Source organism: Orcinus orca, chromosome 14 (assembly GCF_937001465.1).
Source record: "Orcinus orca chromosome 14, mOrcOrc1.1, whole genome shotgun sequence".
NCBI classification, from domain to species: Eukaryota; Metazoa; Chordata; class Mammalia; order Artiodactyla; family Delphinidae; genus Orcinus; species Orcinus orca.
The window spans coordinates 27663572-27689896 of NC_064572.1; the positions used below are offsets into that span (position 1 = coordinate 27663572).

The following is a 26325-nucleotide window of genomic DNA, read 5'->3' on the forward strand; positions in this document are numbered from 1 at the left end:
GGAGCACGAGGCCCCGCCTCCAAACGGCCTCTCCTCGGAGCGCCAGGCTGACCAGTGGGGCGGGGCGAGAGGCCCGGAGGGGGCCAGTGCTGGGCGAAGGGGAGGAAGGGAAGGGAGGGGTCACGTGCGGCGAGCTGCCCGAAGTCACGTGACGAAGACGCTGGGCGGAGGGAGCCGGGGCTGGGAGTTCTCCTGAGGGAAGAGGAGTGAAGTGTGGGGCACGCGGCGGCGGCGATGACAATGGTGAGTGCGCGGCGGCCAGCGCGCTCGCTTGCAGCCCTCGCCCCGGAGCGCGCGGCGGGACGGCCAACGGCGGGCCAGATGTCGCGGGAGGGGCTGCGGGGAGCGGCTGGAGGGGGCAGGCGGGCAGGGCGGGGGGGCCGGGTTAGGCCTGTTTGGCCGCCGCGGGGTCGGAGACTATTGGGCTGCGCCGCCCTTTCCCGGTCTCGGCGATGCCCGAGCACCTGCGGGTGGCGGCGCGTTCTCCTGGCCATGTCGGAGCCTCTGCCCGAGTTCCTCGATCGGCTGTGGGGGCCCTGGCTGGGTACTCGGACCCCGCCTCTGCGGGGGCCCGCCTCCCCCTCCCCTTCCAAGGTAGCCAGCCCCTCTGCTCCTCCCGGGAAGCCTCGCTTCCTTTCAGGTGGGGTGACCCAAGAATCCCCCAGTTCCGGACTCGGGGGGACTTGGTCACTCTCTTCCAGTGTTGATCGGGAGCTTGATAAACTCCGTGATTTTTTTAGCCTGCATACGGTGATATTCTGCGATTTCCTGACCCCAGTTCAGCCTTGATGTTGACAGTTATAGAATGGGAGAGAAAAAGAGAAGGACGTTGGAGGGGAGGACGTTTTTAATGCAAAAGGCAGTAGTTTCTTGCGCGCTGTTTTAAGCGTTAGGTCTCGTTTCCCTCACCAAGCCATTCTGGAAACTTACCGCTTTGGGATGTTGAAATGACCTAGGGAGCAGAGGAGGGAGGGAAATCTGAGTACTCTCACCACAGTTAGTGGGAAGCACCAGCGTAGGCGCGATGGCGTTTAGCTTTGTGTGTGTTGGCGATCTTCTCTAGATTTGATCTCACTTGGCTCATTTTATGGTAGTATTCATTTACTCGGTTCACTTAGCAAGCTTATGTTGAGCGCCTACTGTGTGCTCTCCTTAATAGTACCTGCTTTCCCAAAGCTCACCCGGTTCCGTAAACTGCTTGAGACTTTTGGCTTATAGACCAAGCTAGGTTTATTTAAAAAAAAAAAAAAAGTTACTTTGAATAAATACATTTAAAGTCAGAAATCGAGTTGTTTTAATTTATAAAAGAGAGGACAGACATGTTCATTCTTAAACTTGGAACCTTTTCCTCTTTCTTTTAAACAAATAATTACAATACTTAGGTGCTCCCAGGGGCCCTGAGCAAGACTGAAACAGCCCTTGCTCTCTTGTAGCTTGCAATCCAGAGGGAGATAAACATTTATTTGTGTAATTATTTGTTTAACGTGGAAACAAATAATTACAGTTGTGATAAGAAGGAAGTATTGGGGGACCTTGCCTTGTCAGGGAGTTAAAGAAGGCTTCTTTAGTTGAATATAATTTGCAAAGAAAACTTAAAAGGCCCTCCTATCTTTTGCTTACATTTAAAATTATTACTTTTAATGAGCTTTTGAATTATGTTCAAGAGCAATTTTTATTTTCAAGTTACTCTTGAAACAAACACAATTGTAAAGCTTTATAACACTGAAATGGGCACAAGTGTAATAATATATGTATGAAAATTTGCTGTTTCATTGTTCGTGTATGCCCTAAGTGAATAAATTTTGAGAGCCTCTTTTCTGCCTCACCTTGAGTTGCATTTCTTTACAGCCACTGGATGTAGTGAAATTTCTTCAGTGAGGGCTAAAAAGTTTGTATTTTAACATATACACGTGTAATTTTGCTAGATGGTAATGCTCAGTGTTAGGTTTACAAATTACGTGAAAAATCTTAAATTAAGCTAAATTCAGTGATATGTAGTTTACGCTACGATTGGAAAACTGTGAGAACAATTGCTCTAATATTTAAGTAGTCATATATATTGCCCTCTAGTTATTTAAAGGCCACCTAAGAGTTTGAACCTGTATATTGTCTAGTATTGCTGCTGAAAATCCCCTATTTTGAATGCTCACTTGAAGATATCTTTTCTAAAAGAACTTGGTAGTCTTTCTCGTAAATGATTTCAAAACTGCCTTCTGTAATTTCAGCAGAAGTATATGTTAATATATCCTAACCCTCTTTACAGCTTTTATTCCTTTTCCTTCTTCTGGTCTTCACCATTCTGACCATTTTTTTCCTCTTTATATATCAGAAGTATTATAATTTGATTGTGAATAATTTTAAGAAGATTTTAATTTTGTGACTTTTTGTTTGAAATACAGAAGATGCACATCTTGAAATAAAAACTTCATTTATTTATTTGGCCACACCATGCGGCTTGTGGAATCTTAGACCAGAGATTGAACCCACGCCCTCAGCAGTGACAGCGCAGAGCCCTAACCACTGGACCGCCAGGGAAATCCCTTCCGTTTTTTTTTTTAGAAATAAAAACTCTAGAAGACTTTGGGTAGAGAATCTTTCTTTCAACTCCTTCTAGAAGGAAAACAAGACAAACTTTTTTCTCAGATATTTTTCTCTCTGTTATCTACATGCACAATTTTCTGGAGGCTTTTACCAAGACTAGTTCATTTTTGATGTGTCCTGGTGTAAAAAACTGGATGTTAACCCAGTGCTAAATTCTCATGGCCTCATTAACTTAACCGTGTTAAAGTGCTGTAGTTTATCATCAACCTTTTGTTTTTCTGCATATGCTACACTAGGCTTTTTTTATTCCTTCTGATCTCTCCCAATCTTAGTGTTTTGATTGTGTTGAAAAGTAAGTCCATTTTTAATTTTTAGTTATGAAATACTTCATGCATACAGAAAATAATAGAGGATAACACATAATTTTTACATATTTTTAATGCCTAAGACTTACATTTTTACATAGTGTCAAAATAAAACTTATTGTTTACAATTACTAATTGTTGTTAATTGTGAAGTTTTATGTGACTTTTAAGTCTGTTTTATACCATTTTAATTAGTGGCAATTTTGATTTTATTTTATTTTTGATTATTTGATCTTTTAATATCAACTTTCAAATCCCAGTTCAGCTGTATGTGTTAAGTATATGTATGTGGGGAAAGTTACCATAATATTTCCTTTCATTTGTAAAACAATTTTTATAGTTTTCACATCTCATTTTCCTGCAACCAGCTCTAAGAATATTAAGGGGGAATGAGAAAATTAAATTTTATTTTCCTGCCTCTATTTTATAACCCGAATTTTGGACTGTCATGTTCTACCCTTTCATAATTGCTCCTCCCACAGCAGGCTCCCCCCCCACCCAGCTTTGCTGGCTCAGTGCTTTGCACATACTTGATAAATAGTAACTGAATTTCAGCTGCTATACATTCTCATATTTGTAACTCTTACGAGAATGTATACCATTTTGAGCAAGTTTTGAATTTAAAACTTGGGGTATGAAAGCTAACTAGGAAGGGACAGTGCACATGCCCTATCATTGATGTTTTTTATTCTAAGTTCATAATAGTTTTCTAATTAAAATTGTTTGTCATTTATAATATTGCCAGGAAAGATTAAAACATCTTGCCAAAAGGAAAATTTGCTGGTTATGTCTTTGGAGTATGTCATAAGTACTAATCTGGCAATTCTTTGAGTTGATTTCATGAAATTATAATCCTTTTGTTAATAAAGGATTAATAAAAATAAAGAAGTGGGAATTCCCTGGCCGTCCAGTGGTTAGGACTCTGAGCGTTCACTGCTGAGGGCCTGAGTTCTATAACTAAGATCCCACAAGCTGCGTGGCACTGCCAAAAAACAAAGAAGCAAGCTCAGAATTTAGGAAAACACTATCTCCTTTGATCATAGTATCATCCTATGACCCACATAGCCTTAGCAGGATCATTAGCTTGTTTGCTGTCCTCCTGAGGACAGAACTGAGCCTTAATGCAAGTTCCTTGCTCTAGATTTTGCTACTGCACCAATACTAACTTCCTGCGGGAGGGCTGGTCTTACCAAACATGCCTAGTTTTAGCTCACTTCTTTTGGGTATTCACAAAATTTGCAGAAATTTAATTAGTCTCCTCCATTAGAGCCAGTTTTATTCCAAGGGCTTACACAGTGTAACACATGCTGTTCAGACCTATATAGCAGTAGATTTTACCATAACTAGTACATTGTAATAACTCATGAGTAATTGGGATTGTATGAGTTTAATTATAGCAGTATAATGAAAGAACCTCATAGATGTATTACTAAAGGTAACCTTTCAAATCCAGATGTTAGGATTAATTTTTTAGCCCCGCGGCATGCATGCAGAACTTCCCCAACCAGGGATTGAACCTGTATCCCCTGTAGTGGAAGCGGGGAGTCTTAACCACTGGACCACTGGGGTAGTCCTTTTAGATCTTTGGTATATGTTACTATTTGATTATTTATAGTGGTTACCTATGGAAATGATTGAAATTATAGCGTGTTTAAATTTGTTTTCTTTTTTGTCTTTTAATTTTATTGTGGTAGAAAACATATAACAAATATATCCTCAGCAAAATTTTAAGCATACAGTACAGCATTAACTGTATGCATATTGTATGAAATTTTAGTTTTGATGTAGTATTTGATATAAGTTGTTATTTCCTTGTGAATTCATAGATTAACTGTAGGTTATAGGTAATTAAATTTGAATTTACAAATGTAGTGACTGACAAAACGTAATTATGAACATTTTCCTTTTATTTCAGAGTTTTCTTGGAGGATTTTTTGGTCCCATTTGTGAGATCGATGTTGTCCTTAATGATGGGGAAACCAGGAAAATGGCAGAAATGAAAACTGAGGATGGCAAAGTAGAAAAACACTATCTTTTCTATGATGGAGAATCTGTTTCAGGGAAGGTAAATATTTTGTTTGGAGAATTACCTAGTTGTAGCGTATTAGAATTAGTCATGAGAATGGCTTGTGCTGTATCTAAATTTGAATGATTTTATTAGAGATGGAAAATTTTTTTCAGAAGGTCAGTTAAATCCTTGATTCAATAGAACATTTACAGGAAAGATTCTTAAACTGGAAGGGTTACAGGGGCAGAGTCTAAATTAAACTGTGTGGAAAATTTTGTATGTTTGTGACTATGTGCATCTGTTTAACTTCAGACACTTTCTACAGTGGGGCTGTGATCCCCTCAAAGTTTGTTTCTCCTTTAACATAAAGTTGAGTTGTGGAGATTGGGGATAATTCTCTAGTATACCTTTCTAAAAGTTTCTTTCTCATTCTTTATAGCTTATCTGTCTGTACTACTGTCATTGTGTCTGTTGATCTCATTTCTTGATACTCTGTAGAGGACTTAAGTACATTTGGAACGTGTCCATGCATGGCCAGATACATTTATGATACCTTCTGTGGTTTAACTTTTTCCTCCTTTTCCTTACCAAGTGATGTATAAGATTATTCTTATACCTTATGGAACATGATTAGTACTCATTAGTTTGTGATACTGAAGAATGGTAATATCCTAGATAAAATCAAGTCATAAAACATTTGAAATAATTTTTCAATTATTTTCAATATTTTTGAAATATTAAGAGTTTCTCTCCCCTGCTTGTTAAGGTGATACATACACATGGTAGATAGTTTGGGAAATAAAATAATTATCTATATTCCCATCATATGGAAATAATTCACTGTTAAAATTTGAATGTGTTTCCTCCTAGTCTCTCTGCATTAGTTAATGTATGTATAATATATTAAGCATAACTTTTCCCTATTATTGGATATTTAAATAGTTTCTACTGTATTTTTCAGACTGCTTGTAGTATATCACTGTATCTTTAGTAATACAGGCATGTTTTTAGTAATAAAACTTTAGTACATAAGTTTTTCTCCAAATTTCTGTAGGATAAGATTACTTCCTTAGAATGAATTCCTGGAAGTGAGTTGCTGGACCAAAAGACATGAATATTTGAAGGGTATCAATACATATTAACCTGGAGAATTTGCATCAAATCACATGTTCATTTAATGCCTTGTTTCACTCAGGGTAGTACTGAATATGGTCACTTTTAATCTTTGCTATTTCTATAGGCAAAAATGATATTCTTTGATAGCATTTCTTTGGTTACTAGATAGGTTGAACTTAGGTTTATTAGCTATTTTACTGCATCGTCTATTCTGGTCCTTTGCCAGTTTACTTACTGATGTCTTAGTGTTATATTTGAAATAAATTTTTTGCTTTTCTACTTTACTCTCCCTTTAAAATGATGGGGAGAAAGAGAAGAGGCCTGGAAGAGAGCAGACAAAATCATTAAAAGGATGGAACATGTCAAAAGAGTAAAGGAAATAGTGTTGGTTCTGTAAGAAACTGCCAAACTATTTTCCAAAGTAGCACTACCATTTTCAGCAATGAATGAGAGTTCCTGTTGTACCACATTCTAGCTAGCATTTGATGATGTCAGTGTTCTAGATTTTGCCCATTCTAATAGTTTTGTAGTGGTATCTCATTGTTTTAATTTGCAGTTCCCTAATAATATGATGTTGAACATCTTTTCATATGTTTATCTTCAAATATATATCTTTTTTGGTGAAGTGCTTGTTCAAATCTTTTGCCTAATTTTCATTCGGGTTGTTTGTTTTCTTCTTATTGAGTTTTAAGAGTCGGAAACAGCCCTTTTTGGAAAACAGCCCTTTCTCAGATGTGGCTTCTGCAAATATTTTCTCCCAGTTTATGGCTTGTCGTCTTAGCTTCTCATTTTCTCGCTACATGTGTAAATTTCCATTTCCCTGACATCTAATGAGGTTGAGTGACTGTTCATACATTTATTGGCTATTTGATGTCCTTTGTGAAATGCCTATTCAAGGCTTTGGGTTTTGGTAGGGAGTTTTTTGGGCTCATTTTTATACTCAGTTGACTTTTTTTCTTATTGATGTGTAGGATTTTTTTTTTTTGGTATGTTCTTGATATGTGCTTCTCAATATAGAGTCCTTTGCATATGTATTATAAATATCTTTCTGGCTGGATTTTTCACTATCTTAATGGTATCGTTGGATGAACAGGAGTTCTTAATTTTAATACTCTACAAATGTTAGTGCTTTTTGTAACCTGTTTAAGATATCTTTGCCTACCGTATGGGCATGAAGATGTTCTCCTGTTTTTCCTATAATTTAAAACAATTTTACATTTCACATTTAGATCTTCAGTTTTTTGGAATTGATTTTGTCTTTGTGATATAGGAGTCAAGGCTACTTGTTTGTTTGTTTGTTTTTTCCCCACATGGATATCTTATTAACCCAGGACATTTATTGAAAAAGCCATCCTTTCCCCCACTACACTGCAGCATCACCTTTGTCATCAGCCAGAGGTTGTATGAGTCTGTTTCAACATCTCTGTTCTGTTCCATTGGTTTATTTGTGACATATACTTTCATTTTTTATTTTTTTCATTTTTTTTAAAGATAGCTTTATTGAGTTGTAATTCACATACCATAAAATTCACCCTACTAAAGTGTACAGTTCAGAGGTTTTTACTATATTTGCAGAGTTGTGCAACTGTCACCACTATCTAATTCCATAATGTTTTTATCACCCCAGAAGAAACACCATACCATTAGCAGTAACTCCCTTGGTGCCATAAACTGAATGTTTGTGTCCTTATAAGATTCATGTGTTGAAACCTAATCCCCAGTGTGATATATTGGGGGGGTGGGGCTGGGGGGGGTTGGGAGATGATTAGGTCATGAGGGCAGAGCCCTCATGAATGGGATTAGTGTCCTCAGAGAAATCCCATGTGCACCTTCTGACATGTGAGGACATAGTGAAAAGACAGCCGTCTGTGAACCAGAAAGCAAGCCCTCCCCGGACACCAAATCTCCTGGCGCTTTGATCTTGAACTTCACAGCCTCCAGAAGTGTAAGCAATAAATTTATGTTGTTTTTAAGCCACCTAGTCTATGGTATTTTGTCATAGCAGCCCGAATGGACTAAGACACCTGGCATCCACTAATCTATAAATGTGCTTTCTTTCTCTGTGGATTTGCCTATTCTGGACATTTCATATAAATGGAATCATAAAATATGTGGCCTTTTGTGTTTGGCTGCTTTTACTCAGCGTGATGTCTTCAAGGTTTATTCCTTTTTAAAAAAATTTTGGTAAAAAATATATATAATAAAAAAAAAACAAACAAAACAAAACAAAAAAATATATATATATAAAATAAAATTTACCATATTAACCATTTTTATGTGTCTAATTCAGTGGCATTAATCACATTCACAGTGTTGTGTAATCATCACCATTATTTTTTTTTATAAATTTATTTTATTTATTTATTTTTGGCTGTATTGGGTCTTCGTTGCTGTGCTCGGGCTCTCTCTAGTTGTGGAGCAGGGCCTCCTTTTCGATGCAGTGCATGGCCTTCTCATTGCAGCGGCTTCTCTTGTGGCAGAGCAAGGGCTCTAGGGCGCATGGGCTTCAGTAGTTGTAGCACTTCAGTAGTTGTAGCACGTGGGCTCAGTAGTTGTGGCTCCCGGACTCTAGAGCGCAGGCTCAGTAGTTGTGGCACACGGGCTTAGTTGCTCCGCGGCACGTGGGATCTTCCTGGACCAGGGCTCATACCCGTGTCCCCTGCATTGGCAGGTGGATTCTCAACCACTGTGCCACCAGGGAAGCCCCCATCACCACTATTTTAAAAATTTGTTCATCACCCCAAACAGAAACTTTGTACCCATCAAGCAATAACTACTCTTTTCCCTTTTCTCCCAGTCCATGGATACCTCTAGCCTACTTTTTTTAAAAAAATAAGTTTATTTATTTATTTATTTTTGGCTGCGTTGGGTCTTCATTGCTGCTCACAGGCTTTCTGTAGTTGCGGCGAGGGGGGGCTACTCTCTGTTGCTGTGCGTGGGCTTCTCATTGTGGTGGCTTCTTTTTTTTTTTTTTTTGTGGTGGCTTCTCTTGTGGTGCACGGGCTCTAGGTGCATGGACTTCAGTAGTTGTGGCATGCAGGCTCAGTAGATGTGGCTCACGGGCTCTAGAGTGCAGGCTCAGTAGTTGTGGCACACGGGGTTGCTGCGTGCATGTGGGATCTTCCTGGACCAGGGCTCAAACTGGTGTCTCCTGCATTGGCAGGCGGATTCTTAACCACTGCTCCACCAGGGAAGTAAGTCCCTCTAGTCTACTTTTTTTCCTATAAATTTGCCTGTTCTAAAAAAAAAAAAAAAAAATCTAAATTTGCCTGTTCTGGGCCTGTTTTATTTCATATAAGTGGTCATATAAGATTTGTCTTTTTGTGTCTGCCTCATTTCATGTAGCATAATGTTTTCAAGGTTCATTCATGTTGCAGCATGTATCAAAACACCATTCTTTTCTATAGCGGAATAATATTTCAGTATATATCTGTGTAGTATATGGATGTACCACACTTCATCCATTCATCAGTTGAGGACATTTCAGTTGAGGATATTTGGGTTTCTATTTGTTGACTGTTATGAATATTGCTGTACATTTGTGTGTTAAGTTTTTGTGTGACTGTGTGTTTTCATTTCTCTGGTGTGTATACTTAGGAATGGAATTGCTGGGTCATACGTTAACTCTATGTTTAACTTTTAAGGGAACTGCCAGGCTTTTCCAATGCAGCTGCACCATTTTATATTCTCTTCAGCAATGTATGAGGGTTCCAGTTTCTTCACATTCTTGGCAATACTTATTATTGTCTGTATTTTTATTGCCATCTTAGTGGGTGAGAAGTGGTCATAATGGTTTTGATATGCATTTCCCCTAATGATGAATAATATTGAGCATCTTTTCATGTGCTTATTGCTGTTTGTATAACTCTTTTGGAGAAAAGTCTGTATATATCCTCTGACCATTTTTAATCGGGTTATTTGTCTTTTGATTGTTGAGTTGTAAGAGTTCTTTATATACTCTAGATACAAGTCTTTTGTCAGTTATGTTTTGCAAATATTTTCTCTATTTCTGTGAGTTGTCTTTTCACTTTCTTGGTGGTGTCTTGAAGTACTAAAATTTTCTATTTGATGATGTCCAGTTTATCTTTTTTAAAATTTCATTTCTCATGCTTTTGGTGTCATCTGAGAAACAGTTGCCTATCCAAGATAATGAAGATTTACACCTATGTTTTCTTCTAAGAGTTTTGTAACTGTAGCTCTTACATTTAGGTCTTTTATCCATTTTGAGTTAATATTTGTATATGGTGCAAGGTAGGGATCCAATTTCATTTTTTTGTATGTTGAGATTGAGTTGTTCCAGCATTATTTGTTGAAAAGAATATTCTTTCCCCATTGAATTGTCTTGGGACTCCTGAAGCATATACTTTTTAAAGTTAAATTTAATTGCCGTCTGTCAAAAAAAGCTACAGAGAAGGAAACAAAATTACCCATAAGCATACATTCCAGAAGTAACTCCTGTTAAGAGTTTTTTCTGTAGTTTAAAAAATATAATTGGCATTATACTTGTATACAGTTTGACCATGCTTCCTTCATGTGACATACCATGCACATCTTCCCACATCATTAAATATTCTTTGACCTTATTATTTTTATACTTTAATTATACTCCATCATATGATGTACTACAATTTGTTTAATTATTTACTTGTTTTTCTGTGATATTAATTTGGAAGGCAAGTAACTAACTCATCCTGGTCACAGATATATGGAAGATATAGAAGCATGAATATTTTAATTATGTAGTTTACAGACAGAAGTAACTGAACTTCGGTTTTTATTGGTCCTTAATTTCTGTTGTCTTTTGAAAACACTATTTGGAAGAAAAGCTTTTAAGAGTCATGCTACCCATATTTTTTATAGTAAAGAATAAATCCGGAAGTATGCTTTTTGGTATGTTAGCTAATCCTTAAATGTTTTGAGTTTTGTTTTTAATATGTACGTACTTTATAGATATTTTGTCAAATTAAAATGTTTAAAATTAAGGTTTCCATTTGGCACATATGAATTTAGGGATTTTAGATTATATATTTAATTTGAAAAGTACGTAAGATAATCATACTCAAAATTTAAATCTTTAGACATTCTGTTTTTAGGATGAGTAGCAGACTCAGGGCAATAAGCATTGCTTTTAAGATCAGGAATTATAACAATATATTGTTGGTTATAAAAGGCTGAAAGTGATCTTTAAGATCAGTTCTTGGAATTAGTAATAACCTTACATTAAAATGCTGTTGTAGAATTTTTTAACTATTTGACCTGAAAACATATTTGAATAGTTGAAAGTTTTCCCTTTTATTGAGTCTTTATAGTTCTCCAGCTGTAAAGAAGGATTCCTTACTAACAAAGAAGATGCTTTAAGTGTACGTATAAGTAAGAGGTTCATTACTGATTGTATATGAGTAGGTTTTACCTTCTCTGGCGCTATAAGGTCTAGGTAGGATCTAGGTATGTGGTGGTGTCTCAGACTTCAGAAATGAATACCTGAAATATTTATACATTGTATTCATCTGGAAGCAATCTGCTAGTAGGCCCGCAAAGGATTGTTAACATCTCTTACAATTTCATGTTTTGGCAGGTAAACATAGCCTTTAAGCAATCTGGAAAGAGGCTAGAGCACCAAGGAATTAGAATTGAATTTGTAGGTCAAATTGGTGAGTTTTAAAATAGTATTACTTTTTTTTTCTTTGATAACTGAGTTTGAAGAGAGTTTGATTTGGCACTTTGCTTTATGGAAAGAAGGAATTGATTTTGCGTAATAAAAGAGGATTTATTTTATAAACATTAAATCATGTTTCTTTTAATTGTATTAAATGATATTTGACTAATCCTGCCTTTATTTGTGATTAAACTTAATTACTAAAAGTGAAAGGATTTATGTAAGCTACCAGCCTTGAAAAATAATTCAAGTAAATTAGTTTACTCACTGAAATTTCCATCTGCCTACATTTTTCACCAGGTTTATTCACAATTAGCAGTGTCACCTTCATCCTTCTTTCTAATTACCCATGCCATTTGTCTTCCTAACTTAGTGTGTACCTGTAGCCAGACTCACTTGTCAATAGAAAATTCCATGTGAAAAGGAAAAGTGTAATTTCTTTTTGACTTAGATCAACTTGTGTATGTTTCCATTTGTGTATTTCAGAGACATTCTTGATTTAGTAGGAGTTAAACTGTATAAATCTTTTGGTACTGCAGATTCGGAAAAGAGAAAAGAAAATAGGTCCTAGCTTTCTAAGTTTTACTGTACATTTTTAAAGTATCAAAATTGGAATGGGTGGATATTTATTTACATGTTTATTTTGGATGAGATTATATTTAAGGGGCAAATTATAGTAATTAACTGATAGTTGATTTTAGTCTTTTGCGTATTATAGTTTTATCAAGGTAATATATTTGCCTAACTAAAGCAAAACAAGACAATACATTTTTTGCCTAGAAGGGAGGAAGTTCAAATAATTGCTGGTAATATGTCTGTTAAAACAGCTTCATACTGGGCAAACCCTAAATGCATTAAAGGAATGAATTCATTTTTTTATAATTGAAATTTTCATTTTGCTATGCTGCTTGAATTTTTTTATGCCTAAGGGGAGCATAATAGTGAGAAAGATAATGGAATTCAGATCATAGCTCTAGTATTTAAAGTGGAGACAAATCCAACTAATTCTTTTTGTAAAAATCATTTGCTTTGGAAGTAGAAGTTTGAGTTTTAATGAGATGGGTATTAAATATAATTGGTCTTTTTGCTTTTTAAAATTTCTTAGAACTTTTCAATGACAAGAGTAATACTCACGAATTTGTAAACCTAGTGAAAGAACTAGCCTTACCTGGAGAACTGACTCAGAGCAGAAGTTATGATTTTGAATTTATGCAAGTTGAAAAGCCATATGAATCTTACATCGGTGCCAATGTCCGTTTAAGGTATGAACGTGTATCAGAAACTGTAGACAGAATCAAAACCAGAAAGTAATGACTACTATTGAATGTCTTATTAGAACTTCTAATTATAATTTTGGACTGGAAGGCTTAAGATTTTTTAAATTCTGTCAAATTTTTTTTTTTTTTCTGGCTAATGCTCATCTGATGTAGTAAGAGCCTTCTGTAGTTTTAGAGAATCCTATTATGAGAAGTTTTAGTCATACACTTCCCTGTATGAATCGTTCTTAGGTACTTCATTTGTCCTGTAAATGGAATTACTCTCTAAATCCATTAGTTTCCCAATGAATCTCATTTAGTGTATGGTTAAGAAGTGATCTAGAAAAAAAGAAAAAACAAACAAAAAGCAGTGATCTAGAGAGATGTCCTCAAGTAGGCTTGATGATGGTGCTTCAAATTGATCTAAAAAGTATGTACACTATTCTTAAAATTGAACTTTGTATTTTTTCTATGGTGGGGGCATTTATTTAAAAATTAAAACTTCTTCATGAAGTAAATGGAGTAAATTGATCCCTAAGGAGTTCCAGCAAGGAGAAAGCAGAGTTGCAGTTAATGTTTGCTTATTTAAAACACTGAGATATATCACAGGAGATTTAACTTGTCCTCTCCATTAATTTTGTAGGTATTTCCTTAAAGTGACGATAGTAAGAAGACTGACAGACTTGGTAAAAGAATATGATCTTATTGTTCACCAGCTTGCTACCTATCCTGATGTCAACAATTCTATTAAGATGGAAGTGGGCATTGAAGATTGTCTACACATAGAATTTGAATATAATAAATCAAAGTAAGTACCTTTCACAAACAGATAACATAAATGTTCAGGGAAAATTAAGAAATAAACCTTTTATGTCTTTGTAAATTGGTCAAGGTAAGGATAGACTCAACATTAATCTGTTGTTAACAGACCAACAGAATCTCTGAGCTGAAAGAAACTTTAGGAATTTAGTTTTGTTTCTGACTCAGCGCAGATGTCTTTATTATTCTATTCCTGGTAATTGACCATTTTTTATAGAGGATCTCACCATCTCAGAAGGCATCTAATCCTATGTCTCAAAAAATTTATCTTCTTGTCTTGAGATCATTTTAGCTGGTCATCTCTTTAAAAATAAGCAAAAATGCTCTTTTTCTGACTACATGAGCAATACATTTTTATTATTAAAAAAATTGACAATGTAGAAAAGTCGAAGTAAAAATACCACATATTTTCACCATTACTACTTAACCACTATTAAATCCTCATGTATATCTTTCCATGGGTGGGGGTATATATGTTTATATATGTTGTGCATTTTCAGAAATGGGCTCTTATTTTATTTATTAATGCCTTTTAAAGCTTTATTATGGAAAATTTCAAACATATACCAAAGTATATATCTAACAATATTAATAATTTCTTAACCTCGTCACATATTTAGTCAGTGTTCACTTTTCCCTAATTTACTCATAAATGTTTTGTCGCCATATGGTTTGTTCAAATCAGTATCCAAACAAGACTTGCTCAAATCCAGTGGATCCAAACACACTACGTTTGTTTTTTTATTCTTAAATCTCTTTTAATTTATAGGTTTTCTCTTTTATTTATTTATTTTTCACTAAAGTTTATTGTTGAAGAAATGGATGTTCATTCTTTTGTCCCCTTCCTGTGCACTCTTCTATTACATCATTTTTATTACTTGTCATGTCTCAGTTTATATCACTGAAATTGTGATACACATGTGTTCAGGGTCTTAAATTATATTGTTGATAAAATTATTAGATAGTTTAGGACCTAAAACTTGTCACTGGAAGCCTCCTTTCAGACTAACATAATTGCATTAATCAACTCTTGGGATATTATTTTGAGATCAAACCTGGGAGAAGTTTAAAAAAAAAAACCCTCTGGGAATTACAGGAATTCCTAGGTTTGCTACCATATTATTTCAAGGTCCCTGGAAAAGTCTTTGATTAGTAGGTATTACAGCAACAAACTCAATTTATGGAGTCTCTCTTTGTGGCCAGGTGATTTGTTAGCTGCACTATTCTAGCACTTGGAGTAATACTGACACTAAACCCATGTGTAGAGTTTTTAATGTTCAAAACATCTTCATACACCAAATAAAAATTTTCAGGCATAAAAATCTTAATTTTCCATGCTTAAGTTCTTTGGAAACTAAGTTAACCTCTACGTAGGGACCAACAATTAATCAGGCTAATTCTTCCCTCTGAGGTGTATCGATGGTCAAGTAAACTTTGCTTCCTTATTTTTATAGTAAAATGATGAGTACTTTTTTCAAAAAAGAACATTAAACACATGAATGGTCAGAATGGTATTCTTAAATAGTAATTATCCTCCAGATATCTAATAAAGCCTTTCAGGACATATTTCACTCTTTTTGTTTGTTTTGTAAACTGATATTTAGTAAGTGACAAATACTCTTTCCCCAAAGGTATCATTTAAAGGATGTGATTGTTGGAAAAATTTACTTCTTATTAGTAAGAATAAAAATCCAACATATGGAGTTACAACTGATCAAAAAAGAGATCACGGGAATTGGTAAGTTGAAGAGTATTTGAACTGAAATTCATTTTAGTTGAAATTTTGAAATCTTAAAATATTGTTTAAACTTAAAATAAATATCCACCTTGGAGACTAACTTTGATACTTAATATTGCTGGCAGTGAGTTACTCATTTATGTTTTTAAAAAAATTAATTTTTGAATACATAATAAATTCACATGGTTCAAAAATAAAGTGTGAACGATTATACAGTAAAAAGTGTCCTGTTTATGTACTCCAGCTACTCATAGGTGATATGTTTGTAAGTTTTAAAATCCTTTAAGTATTTATCCATATACCTGCAAGTGCCTCTACATTACACCCTCCCCCTTTTTTTAGTTAAGTGGTTATATACAATACATACTTTAGAGTTCTTTACATATCAATGTGTGGAACACTTCCTCATCTTTCTTACAGTATTCCATTCAATGGGTGTACTAGCTATTGGTGGACATAACAGGTTGTTTCTAGTCTTTTGCTATTATAAACAATGCTTTAGTTAATAATATCATTTCACATATGTGTTGGTTTGTGTGCAAGATAAAATCTTAGAAGTGGAATTGCTGTTTCCAAGGGTATATTCATTTGTAATTTCAATTCATATCAGTTTCTCCTCTTTATGGACTGTACCAGTTTGCATTACTACCAGCAATGAATGTAGGAGGGTGCCTCTTTCTCCCTGTATTCTCATAAGCATGATGTTATAAAACTTTTAGCTGATCTCATGGGTAGGGGGAAAAGTTTAATTCATTTTTCTCATCTGAGTGAGGGTGAGCATCTTTTCATGTGTATAAAAGCCATTTGTATTTCTTTTCTGTAAACCACCTATCCATATCCTTTGCCCCATCTCTATTGGATTATTAGTCTTTTCCTTTTGATGTGTAGAAACTCTTTATATATTAGGAAAATCAATCCCTTTTTTTTCTGTTTTTTTTTCTTTTTTGGCTGCATTGGGTCTTCGCTGCTGCGTGCAGGCTTTCTCTAGTTGCCGCGAGCGGGGGATACTCTTCATTGTGGTGCACAGGCTTTTCATTGTGGTGGCTTCTCTTGTTGCGGAGCATGGGCTCTAGGCACATGGGCTTCAGTAGTTGCAGCATGTGGGCTCAGTAGTTGTGGCTCGCGGGCTCTAGGGCGCAGGCTCAGTAGTTGTGGTGCACGGGGTTAGTTGCTCCATGGCATGTGGGATCTTCCTGGACCAGGGATCGAACCCATGTCCTCTGCATTGACAGGCGGATTCTCAACCACTGCACCACCAGGGAAGTCCCCCTCTTTCTGTATTAAGAACAGCAAAATTTCCCCAGTTTGTCTTGCTTATGGTGGTTTTTGCCATCTAGAAGTTCTTGATGTTTATGTAAGTCAGATTTATCAGTTTTTACTCTTATGGATTCTGGGTTTTATACCACAGTTAGAAAGGCCTTTTTTACACTGAGGTTCTAAAAATTTTCTGTGCTTGATTCTACTAAAGTAATACACTATAGTTTAGGAATTTTAATTAATTTAAATTAAATTAATTAATTAAACTTTTAATTCATTTGGAATTTGTCCTGATGTAAGAGATCAGCTATGGATCCAACTTTACTTTTCTCCAGATAGCTGACCAGTTGCCCCCAAATCTTCTATTGGTTCATAACTGCTTTTTTTTTTTTTTTTTTTTTTTTTTGTGGTACACGGGCCTCTCACTGTTGTGGCCTCTCCCGTTGTGGAGCACAGGCTCCGGACGCGCAGGCTCAGCGGCCATGGCTCACGGGCCCAGCTGCTCCGCGGCATGTGGGATCTTCCCGGACTGGGTCACGAACCCGTGTCCCCTGCATCGGCAGGTGGACTCTCAACCACTGCACCACCAGGGAAGCCCCATAACTGCTTTTTAATTTTAATTATTATTATTTTTTTGGCCACGCCATGTGGCTTGTGGGATCTTAGTTCTCTGACCAGGGATCAAACCTGTGCCCCCTGCAGTGGAAGTGCGAAGTCCTAAGCACTGGACCATCAGGGAATTCCCTGATTTTAATTAATATTTAGATTTAGTTTGTTCCCTTTAACTTTGCTGGTTTTCTGCTAAAAAGAATTTTAGGCAACACTTTTTAAGAATTTATAATTGGTAGTCATGATTTTAAATATCTGTAATTTCTTAATCTCCATTTTTCACCTGCTAATAAAAGTTAAAGTGATTAGGGACTTCCCTGGTGGCACAGTGGTTAAGAATCCTCCTGCCAACGCTCAGATGTGGGTTAGAGCTCTGGTCCTGGAAGATTCCACATGCCTCAGAGCCACTAAGCCCGTGCGCCACGACTACTGAGCCTGCATGCCACAACTACTGAAGCCTGCGCGCCTAGAGCCCGCACTCCCCAACAAGAGAAGCCACAGCAATGAGAAGCTTGCGCACCTCAATGAAGAGTAGCCCCCACTCGCCGCAATTAGAGAAGGCCCGTGCACAGCAACGAAGACCCAAGGCAGCCAAAAATAAAATTAATTAATTAATTAAAAAAAAAGAAAAACTGTCTATGGTTTAGAGAATAAAAAGACAAGCCACAGACTGGGAAAAAAATATTTTAAAAAAGTTAAAGTGATTTAAAGATATTAAAACCAAACTTCAGGTTCCCATTTGTTGTTTAAAAAGAAATTGTTTATTTAAACATTTTTTTCTAGTTATAAAAATTATATTCAGTTCTGGGAAATTTTAAATAAAAAATAATTTGTACTCATAATCCAGAACAGACCTTAGCCTTTGCATATTGTATATTTTACAACATTGGGATCATTACTGTGTTTTAGTGTACCTTTTAAACTTATCTCATTGACTGTTTAAAAGAACTGTATGTATGTCAGGTATTCACTTTGATGTTTTGTCTTTGTTAAAGTTAACAAGAGAAAACATTTTGGGTGTTGCAGAGAAAACTAGCATGTCAGTGCACTGCTATGCATTGATAGTTTCTATTTTAGCAGATATTAGAAATGATAGAAGGAAGTCTGTGAAGATTATTTCTGAACTGTATACAGTTGACCCTTGAATAACATGAGGTTTGAACTGCATGGGTCTACTTATAGCAGATTTTTTTCAGTAGTAAATATTACACTACTACATGATCTGCAGTTGGTTGAATCCACAGATAGGGAGGACCCGTGGATAGGGAGGAGTGGAGGATACCGAGAACGGACTATAAATTATACACACGTTTTCCTGTGTGTACGGTCAAGCGCCCCAGCCCCTGCAGTTTTTCAAGAGTCTACTGAATTACCTTTGGGAGGAAGGGAGTACAATCTTCAGTTGGGTGGTAAGTAAGTGTAGATCAAGAAATAGAAAAGAATGATCAACATTTTCACAAAAGGGGAAAGTAAATTAGTACTAAAATAATGTAGTCAGAATATAGGAAGAAGGTATAAGTCTGGAGATCATATTCTAGCAGTATTTAAATTAATATCATTTACATTATTGCACTAGGACCCAGTACCACAACAGAAACAGAAACAATCGCTAAATATGAAATAATGGATGGTGCACCAGTAAAAGGTAATACACTTTTCATTTACTTTTAAGTTACAGGTAGTGCAGATAGCACTGTTCATGGCAGATTAGTTTGAAAGTATTTATTCAGTGTGAATATATCTGTGAATTCTTAAAATGATTCTTACAATGATTTTTAAGATTATCTTTGTATAAATGCTGAGAAGACTATAGTAGTACTTTCTAGTTTGAAATAAGGTTTAATTTTTTACTCAGTTTAAATTTAGAATTTAGAAGAGACATTTATGGATATCTCTTCCCTAGTTCTGAATTTATAATATTTTAATTACCTTTTGTTACAGTAGTTTCTCTCTGTAAATCTTTTTTACTCATGCTGAACATAAGGTGCAGTATAATTGAGTATTCATTGTGGGATTTTGGAGTTCTTATATAGCCCTCAAGAAAATAAGCAGTTCCCTTAGTAGATAATTTTCAGTGTCTAAGACAATGAAGCCAGTATTTATCATTTTAAATTTATGTCTTTGGGTTTTTCTTACTCTGTTAGTAATTACTTCAAAGAGTAGTTACCATTTACTGAGTACCAACTATAGATGAGGCATTGTATTCTCAGGCGCTGTCAAGTTCCCTACCACACTTTGAGTTAGGTAGTGGTAACCCTTATTTTATACATGAAACTGAGATGTAGAGGTAAAAAACTTGTTAAAGGTGATATACTGTAGGGGAGGCAGAACTTTCCTTCTACCCGTCTTAGATTTTCAGCTGGAATTCTTTAACAAAAAGATCAATAAGAGAAAAACAGTTGATTAATGCCTGCAGTACACATCACCCAGGAGAAACCTCAACAAAAAAGTAACTCAAAGCTGTGACTTAGAATTTCAGCCTATATAGCATCTTCAAAAGAACAATAAATTTGGAGAGAAATGACTGGGCAAAGGAAAGCAGTTTAGGCTTCCCAGGGTGGCAAACTACGGGCAGGTAAATATGTGGGAGAAAACCAATGGAGTAGGCTTGTTTGCAGATTCCTCTGGTGCCATCCCCGGCCTGAAAAAAGGCTGTCTTCAGTAAAAGGAGAATTTATATCCTGCCTTTAGGCAGAACAGGGGATTCTTTTCTGATTTTACTGCTGCTTAATTGCCTTCAGCTCAAAATAATCTGTATGTCAAAGAGGAATATTTTTCGGTGACATATTCTGGTTTCCTTCAATAGCTAGTCATTGCACAGTTGGAGTTTGAGTCCAGGGGTTTCTGACTCCAGGACTCTTGTGTGTGTACTCTTGTGTTATGCAACATAACTTTGTAAAATTCCAGCAGCCACAAATTTTTATGTAAAGTGATGGGTTGTACATCTTTAAGGAAATAGATATACATAAGAAAACTATTACATAAAAAGGATTCAAAGCAGAATATGCAAATAATTATTCTTAGAAAAAGAGAAGCCATGAGAATCTGAATAGCAATCTTTTTGCTATTGCTTCATTGCTAATGAAGGAATGTCATCATTCTGAACATGTTTGTTGCTTTGGGTGAATTAGTAATAAGTATTCAAGAATTTATACACATGATTAGAAATTATGGTACAGATGAAACAGATGGTTAAGTGACTTGGCTGGAGTTGGGATTCAAATCCAGGCATTTTGGCTCTAGAGCAGTGGTTCTCATCTAGGGGCAATTTTGGTCCCCCCTCCCCAGGGAACATTTGACAATGCCTGGAGACATTTTTGGTTATCATATTTGGGGACTGCTACTGGCATCTTGTGGGTAGAGGCCAGGAATGCTGCTGAACTTGATACAGTGCATAGGACCTTATCCATGACAAAGAATTATCGGGCCTAAAATGTCAATAGTGTCAAGGCTGAGAAACCCTTGTCTAAAGCTTTTGTTATGCTGCTGTCTTGTGAGGAACTGAAGCATTAATGTCTTCTCTATGATGCTTAGTTTTAGGTGTTATGTAACTATTGATATATTTAATCATCCTTTAGAATTAAATGGAAATTGCTTTTCTTTCAGGTGAATCAATTCCAATAAGACTGTTTTTAGCAGGCTATGACCCAACTCCAACAATGAGAGATGTGAACAAAAAATTTTCAGTAAGGTACTTTTTGAATCTAGTCCTTGTTGATGAGGAAGACAGGAGGTACTTCAAGCAGCAGGTATGGTGCCACCCAGATGTTATTTTGTTCTGTGGCAATTCCAAAAACACCTGGAAAGCAGCCACTTTTCTAAGCTTTACTGTACTGAGCAAGTGGGGGTTTCTAAGTAAGTGAAAACACTGACAGTATGTTATAGAAGTAAGCATGAATGGAACTATGTTGTAATCCATCTCTTCCCGGTCATTCTGCAGGACTCCAGAATGGGCTATAATTTGGCAGGGCTTTTGTTTTGTTTTGTTTTGTTTTTTTAAATTTAATTTTGTGGCATGCGGCATCTTAGTTCCCCTGCCAAGGATCGAACCCGCGGCCCCTGCAGTGGAAGTGACGAGTCTTAACCATTGGACCACCAGGGAGGTCCCTGGCAAGGCTTTTATTTTTCTCTTGAAACCTTTGTTTTTTATAAAAACAATACCTGCTATTTGTTTTAAAAAAAAAATCAGGCAATAAAAAACAATGAAGTAAAAGGTCAACAAAAATTCCACCACCATTGTGATTAGTTTTCTAGACAAATTTGTTTATGTGCTTTTAGATCATTATTATGCATATTGATCTTTTTTTGCAGATCTTTTTTTTTTTTTTTTTTTTTTTTTTTTTTGCGGTACGCGGGCCCCTCACTGTTGTGGCCTCTCCCGTTGCGGAGCACAGGCTCCGGACGCGCAGGCTCAGCGACCATGGCTCACAGGCCCAGCCGCTCCGCGGCACGTGGGATCTTCCCGGACCGGGGGCACGAACCCGTGTCCCCTGCATCGGCAGGCGGACTCTTCAACCACTGTGCCACCAGGGAAACCCTGCATATTGATCTTTAATTTGTTTTTTCAGTCAATAGTATCTTGAATAGCTTTCCTTTATCAACAAAGATTTCCTTTATCACTTTTAATGACTGCATCAACTTGATGGATTTGCGGGTTTCCATTTTTCCATAATTAAACAATCTTCTTATAAATGTTTTTGAGATGACCCAAATCTAATACTTTTTTTTTAAATCTATGGCTGCGTTGGGTCTTTGTTGCTGTGTGCGGACTTTCTCTAGTTGTGGCAAGCAGGGGCTACTCTTCATTGTGGTGCACGGGCTTCTCATTGCAGTGGCTTCTCTTCTTGCGGAGCACAGGCTTTAGGCGTGTGGACACCAGGCGTGTTGCGGCTCGTGGGCTCTAGAGCACAGGCTCAGTAGTTGTGGTTCACGGGCTTTAGTTGCTCCACGGCATGTGGTATCTTCCCGGACCAAGGATTAAACCCATGTCCCCTGCATTGGCAGGTGTATTCTTAACCACTGTGCCACCAGGGAAGTCCCTAATACTTTCCTTTTTTTTTGTTTTGTTTTTGCGGTACGCGGGACTCTCACGGTTGTGGCCTCTCCCGTTGCGGAGCACAGGCTCCGGACGCGCAGGCTCAGCGGCCATGGCTCACGGGCCCAGCTGCTCTGTGGCATGTGGGATCTTCCCGGACCGGGGCACGAACCCGCATCTCCTGCATCGGCAGGCGGACTCTCTACCACTGCGCCACCAGGGAAGCCCCCTAATACTTTTTTTTTTGCTCTGTACGCGGGCCTCTCACTGTGTGGCCTCTCCCGTTGTGGAGCACAGGCTCCGGACGCACAGGCTCAGCGGCCATGGCTCACGGGCCCAGCTGCTCTGTGGCATGTGGGATCTTCCCGGACCGGGGCACGAACCCGCGTCCCCTGCATCGGCAGGCGGACTCTCAACCACTGCGCCACCAGGGAAGCCCGCCCCTAATACTTTTTAAATATAAGATGTTTATCATAAAACTTGTTCTCATTTTAAAATCAATTAAAAGCCTTTGGTGAATTTTGAATAAAAGATAGTGATTAGAATGGTCTTTTGTATTCGGAATCAGATTAATATTTGAATGTCAGTTGAGTGTTCAAAACTAAATTAGAAATTATTCTGGAAAAAAAAAAGGAAATTATTCTGTGTTGAGTACTGTGATGAATACAAAAGCTACCTTTTTAAACATGGTTTGTCCTCAAGGCCCTCACATTGCGGATATGTGGAAAGAGAGAGTGTATAATTAACAGAAAACTTAAGTAATAGTTTGACAGTAATTGGGAAGAGAGAAAAGTTACTCTGCTAATGCTGCCATAATGCTGTATAATTAAACATAGGTGATTTATAATTTCAAATTAGATTATATGAAATTTACAATTTCCAAATCAATTACATATTGTGGCCCTATTGAGTAAGTATATGCTTCCCACGGGCATTCATTTGGATGTTTAAATTCTGCTATGTTGGTTAAAAAACAAACAGCCTGCCATGACTTTATGAAGCAAGTAATTTTAAGAATTTAGAAGAGAAGAGATCTCAGGATGTATTGGTTAGGGTAAGACTTAGATAGGCAGAGGAAGAGGGATTTGAAGAATATCAAGGGGAAGATGGAGGGAAAGTTTAATTTGAAGTGCGTTAGACGCAGAGAGTAACCCAGTTTGGCTGGTGGGGTACTGGGGTCTAGGTAGGGAAGAGAGTGATGTTGATAAATTGGATAAAGGTTATGGAGGGCTTGAATGCCGGGTTGGAGATTTATCCTGGAGGAACTGAGAACTATTGGAAGAGTCATCCAGGCAATGTTTTAGACTAATCTGGAAGTGATAGGAAGGATAGCTTAGAAAGGGGTATCAGGCAAGGGAGGGAGAGCCCATCTACCAGGAAGCTATTTTAGTATCTAAGGTTGAAGTGACAAGGGCTTGAATTTGGATAAGGGCAGTGGAACAACAAACAAAAGGTAGATTTTAGGAATTCTTTAAAGCAGTAATAGCTAGGACTTTGTGCCAGATTGGATTCATGGTGGTGGCATGCATGGGTGCTGGTGGGAGCAGAGTTGCCAGAAGGGGAGGCCCAAGATTAGAATTGGAAGAAGGTGAGTCAATAAGGAAAGAGGAGGGCTTTTGTAGGGAAGAAGTTAGTTTTGTTATGGTTAAAATTGAAGTGGCATTATTTCTATGGTGAAAATATAAGGAATAATATGAGGACATTAATTTGTTGTCTTGCGTTTGTCTTCTAGGAGATAATTTTGTGGAGAAAAGCTCCTGAAAAACTGAGGAAACAGAGAACAAACTTTCACCAGCGATTTGAATCGCCAGAATCGCAGGCATCTGCTGAGCAGCCTGAAATGTGAACTGAATAGGAGGAAAAAAAAGAAAAAAACTCCTATATCTGTTGAGATTGAAGTTCGGCAGGTTAAAGATGGTCGCAGTGTGTAGGGCGGGGAAAAGGCCAAAACCCCATTTATGATAGTCTTCCTTTATCTTACAGTGCTGAGTTTATTTTATGACATAACTAAATGTTCTTCATGTATATACATTTAAAAAGTGCTTTCTTTGAAACACTGGAACTTTCTTAAACTGCGGTGTTGTTGTTTTTTTAACCACACACTTTCATTTAATGATAAGCACTCAGCTGTACATCAGCATAAACATTAAAGATTTTCATGTGAGTAGGTTGGTATTTGTAATTTTGCTTTCTTTCTGCATAATGTTGATTACAAATTCTTTTATTCTCCTTTTTCATGCTAATGATTACCTCTTATTCTCTACACGCAAAAAATTAAACATTTTGTGTTCAAATAAAATTAGAAAAACCTGAGTGGCCCTTAATCCTGCAAAGATTTAAAACATGGCATCTCAATATTTTTGAAAACTACATTTTTGTTTTTCCATACGTGTTTGAGAAATGCATATGAGTGTTTCGCTGTAGGTGCCTCTGAGTCTACCATTTCATGGCTTCCTGAATTTTGTTCTCTTTGAAGTCTTCTGTGGTGTGAATATTAAATTTTTTTCCATAAGAGATTATGTGGCATGTCATTGCAGCTTTTTTTGGGGGGGGGGGTACCATATTAAGTAACCATTTTGCTACTACTATCAGATAGGTACCACGGTATGTTTTCTGCAATGTGGAGTTGACTCTGTGTTGGCATTTTAGTTTGTTAAAACTATATAATTTTTCCATAAATACTTTGAAAAAATTTTTTTTGATTTAAGGAATCTTTTTAGCACATATATGCAAATATAATTTTCTTACAAATATTCTCTTCCCTTTTCAGGGGAAAATTTGAGGATGGGGGACTCAGGAGAACTGGTGAAGTATGTAGTTACCCAAATCTCGACAATTTCATGTTTGTTAAATTGGAAAGTTGACTAGTTCAAACTCAAATTTAAACCAGTTCATCCACTCTGTTTAAATTTTTTTAATATTAAATTCAAGTATTGTTCAAAGCCTCTGAAAAAGAAGGTTGTAGTCATCTCTTTTTATGCTATGCATGGGGTCTGATCGCAAATACACTAAATGTGGGGTGTAGGAACTAAAATGAAGCCTGTTGTGTGAAACTACTTTCACTTACGGTTCATTGGTTTTTGTACCAATATTTTTTTATACACTTCAGTGCAAGTCTTGTCAGTTAACCTTACTTTATGGGTAAGCTAAGTAACCCAAATTACATTTCTTTAAGCCTGTTTTACTACTATGGCACTTTGAAAAATGGTCAGTAACCAACTTCTTAACTGGCAAAAGGTTCCAGGTACCATGTGCTGGAGCATCTATTTTAAATGTGGATATCTGTGAATGGTAATGTTTTCCTTCATGTAAGTGCCTGTTCAGAGTTTCAAAATTTTAAAATGCCAAATATTTTCATGGTCACTTGCATGTAGTAATCTGGAAAATATTCAAAGAAAAATTGAAAAACAATTGTATTTAACCAGCCTCAAATTGTGCAACCATGATGTATAATAAAGAATTTGAAACATACTGAGCTTGCTATGTGAATGATTAAAATATTTATATTCTCAAATCTCTTCTCATTGTCATATTTATCTTTGGGGGCAGGATTGCTCAGTAGTTTAGGAAGCTATAATTGTGATGATTAGAAGGTTTTAAAAATATTCAATTTCAAATATATACTGCTTTTAATTAGGTGGCTTAAAACACAGTCATAAATAGGACACTTATTCACTTGGAACTTTGTTGCATAACCGATTTAAAAAATAAAAATTTGAACTCAGTATTTGGTGAACTGTAAAAAGTTGGCCAGTTAATTAGAAATGAACTGAAAAAGAAATTTGTGTCTTTAATAAAGAGTACAGTATCTAATCCAGTGGTTCTCAACCCTGGCTGCACATTCAAATCACTTTAGGAGTTTTTAAAAATAATCATGCCAGGTCCTATCCAGGCCAATAAAATCAGAATTTCAGGGGCCCGGACA

The 26325-nt window shown here is 36.7% G+C and overlaps 1 protein-coding gene across 3 annotated transcripts; it reads left to right on the plus strand.

Annotated features, from left to right (window-relative positions):
• The first annotated feature begins 83 nt into the window (after nucleotides 1-83).
• On the plus strand, nucleotides 84-25914 carry VPS26A (VPS26 retromer complex component A). Of its 3 annotated transcripts, XM_033407602.2 has the most exons (10): nucleotides 105-243; nucleotides 2400-2893; nucleotides 4822-4971; nucleotides 11606-11681; nucleotides 12792-12948; nucleotides 13586-13750; nucleotides 15393-15499; nucleotides 18942-19010; nucleotides 20972-21114; nucleotides 24133-25914. In XM_033407602.2, exons 3-10 carry the CDS (start codon nucleotides 4894-4896, stop codon nucleotides 24244-24246), a joined length of 909 nt encoding a protein of 302 aa, XP_033263493.1. In that variant the 5' UTR covers nucleotides 105-243; nucleotides 2400-2893; nucleotides 4822-4893; the 3' UTR covers nucleotides 24247-25914. The 3 variants fall into 3 exon arrangements, with proteins under 3 accessions (XP_004280845.1, XP_033263493.1, XP_004280844.2); XM_004280797.3 differs by lacking the exon at nucleotides 2400-2893 and having other exon boundaries at nucleotides 84-243; XM_004280796.4 differs by lacking the exons at nucleotides 105-243; nucleotides 2400-2893 and adding an exon at nucleotides 251-594.
• Nucleotides 25915-26325: the final 411 nt, after the last annotated feature.

What these genes read in the sequence shown, in the direction of transcription:
- VPS26A (XM_004280796.4), top strand. Translation starts at nt 322, where the DNA reads ATGTCGCGGGAGGGGCTGCGGGGAGCGGCTGGAGGGGGCAGGCGGGCA. An exon ending in TGAATTTGTAGGTCAAATTG is followed by an intron (nt 11,682 to 12,791) that starts GTGAGTTTTAAA and finishes AAAATTTCTTAG; the next exon opens with AACTTTTCAATGACAAGAGT. An exon ending in TTTGAATATAATAAATCAAA is followed by an intron (nt 13,751 to 15,392) that starts GTAAGTACCTTT and finishes CTTTCCCCAAAG; the next exon opens with GTATCATTTAAAGGATGTGA.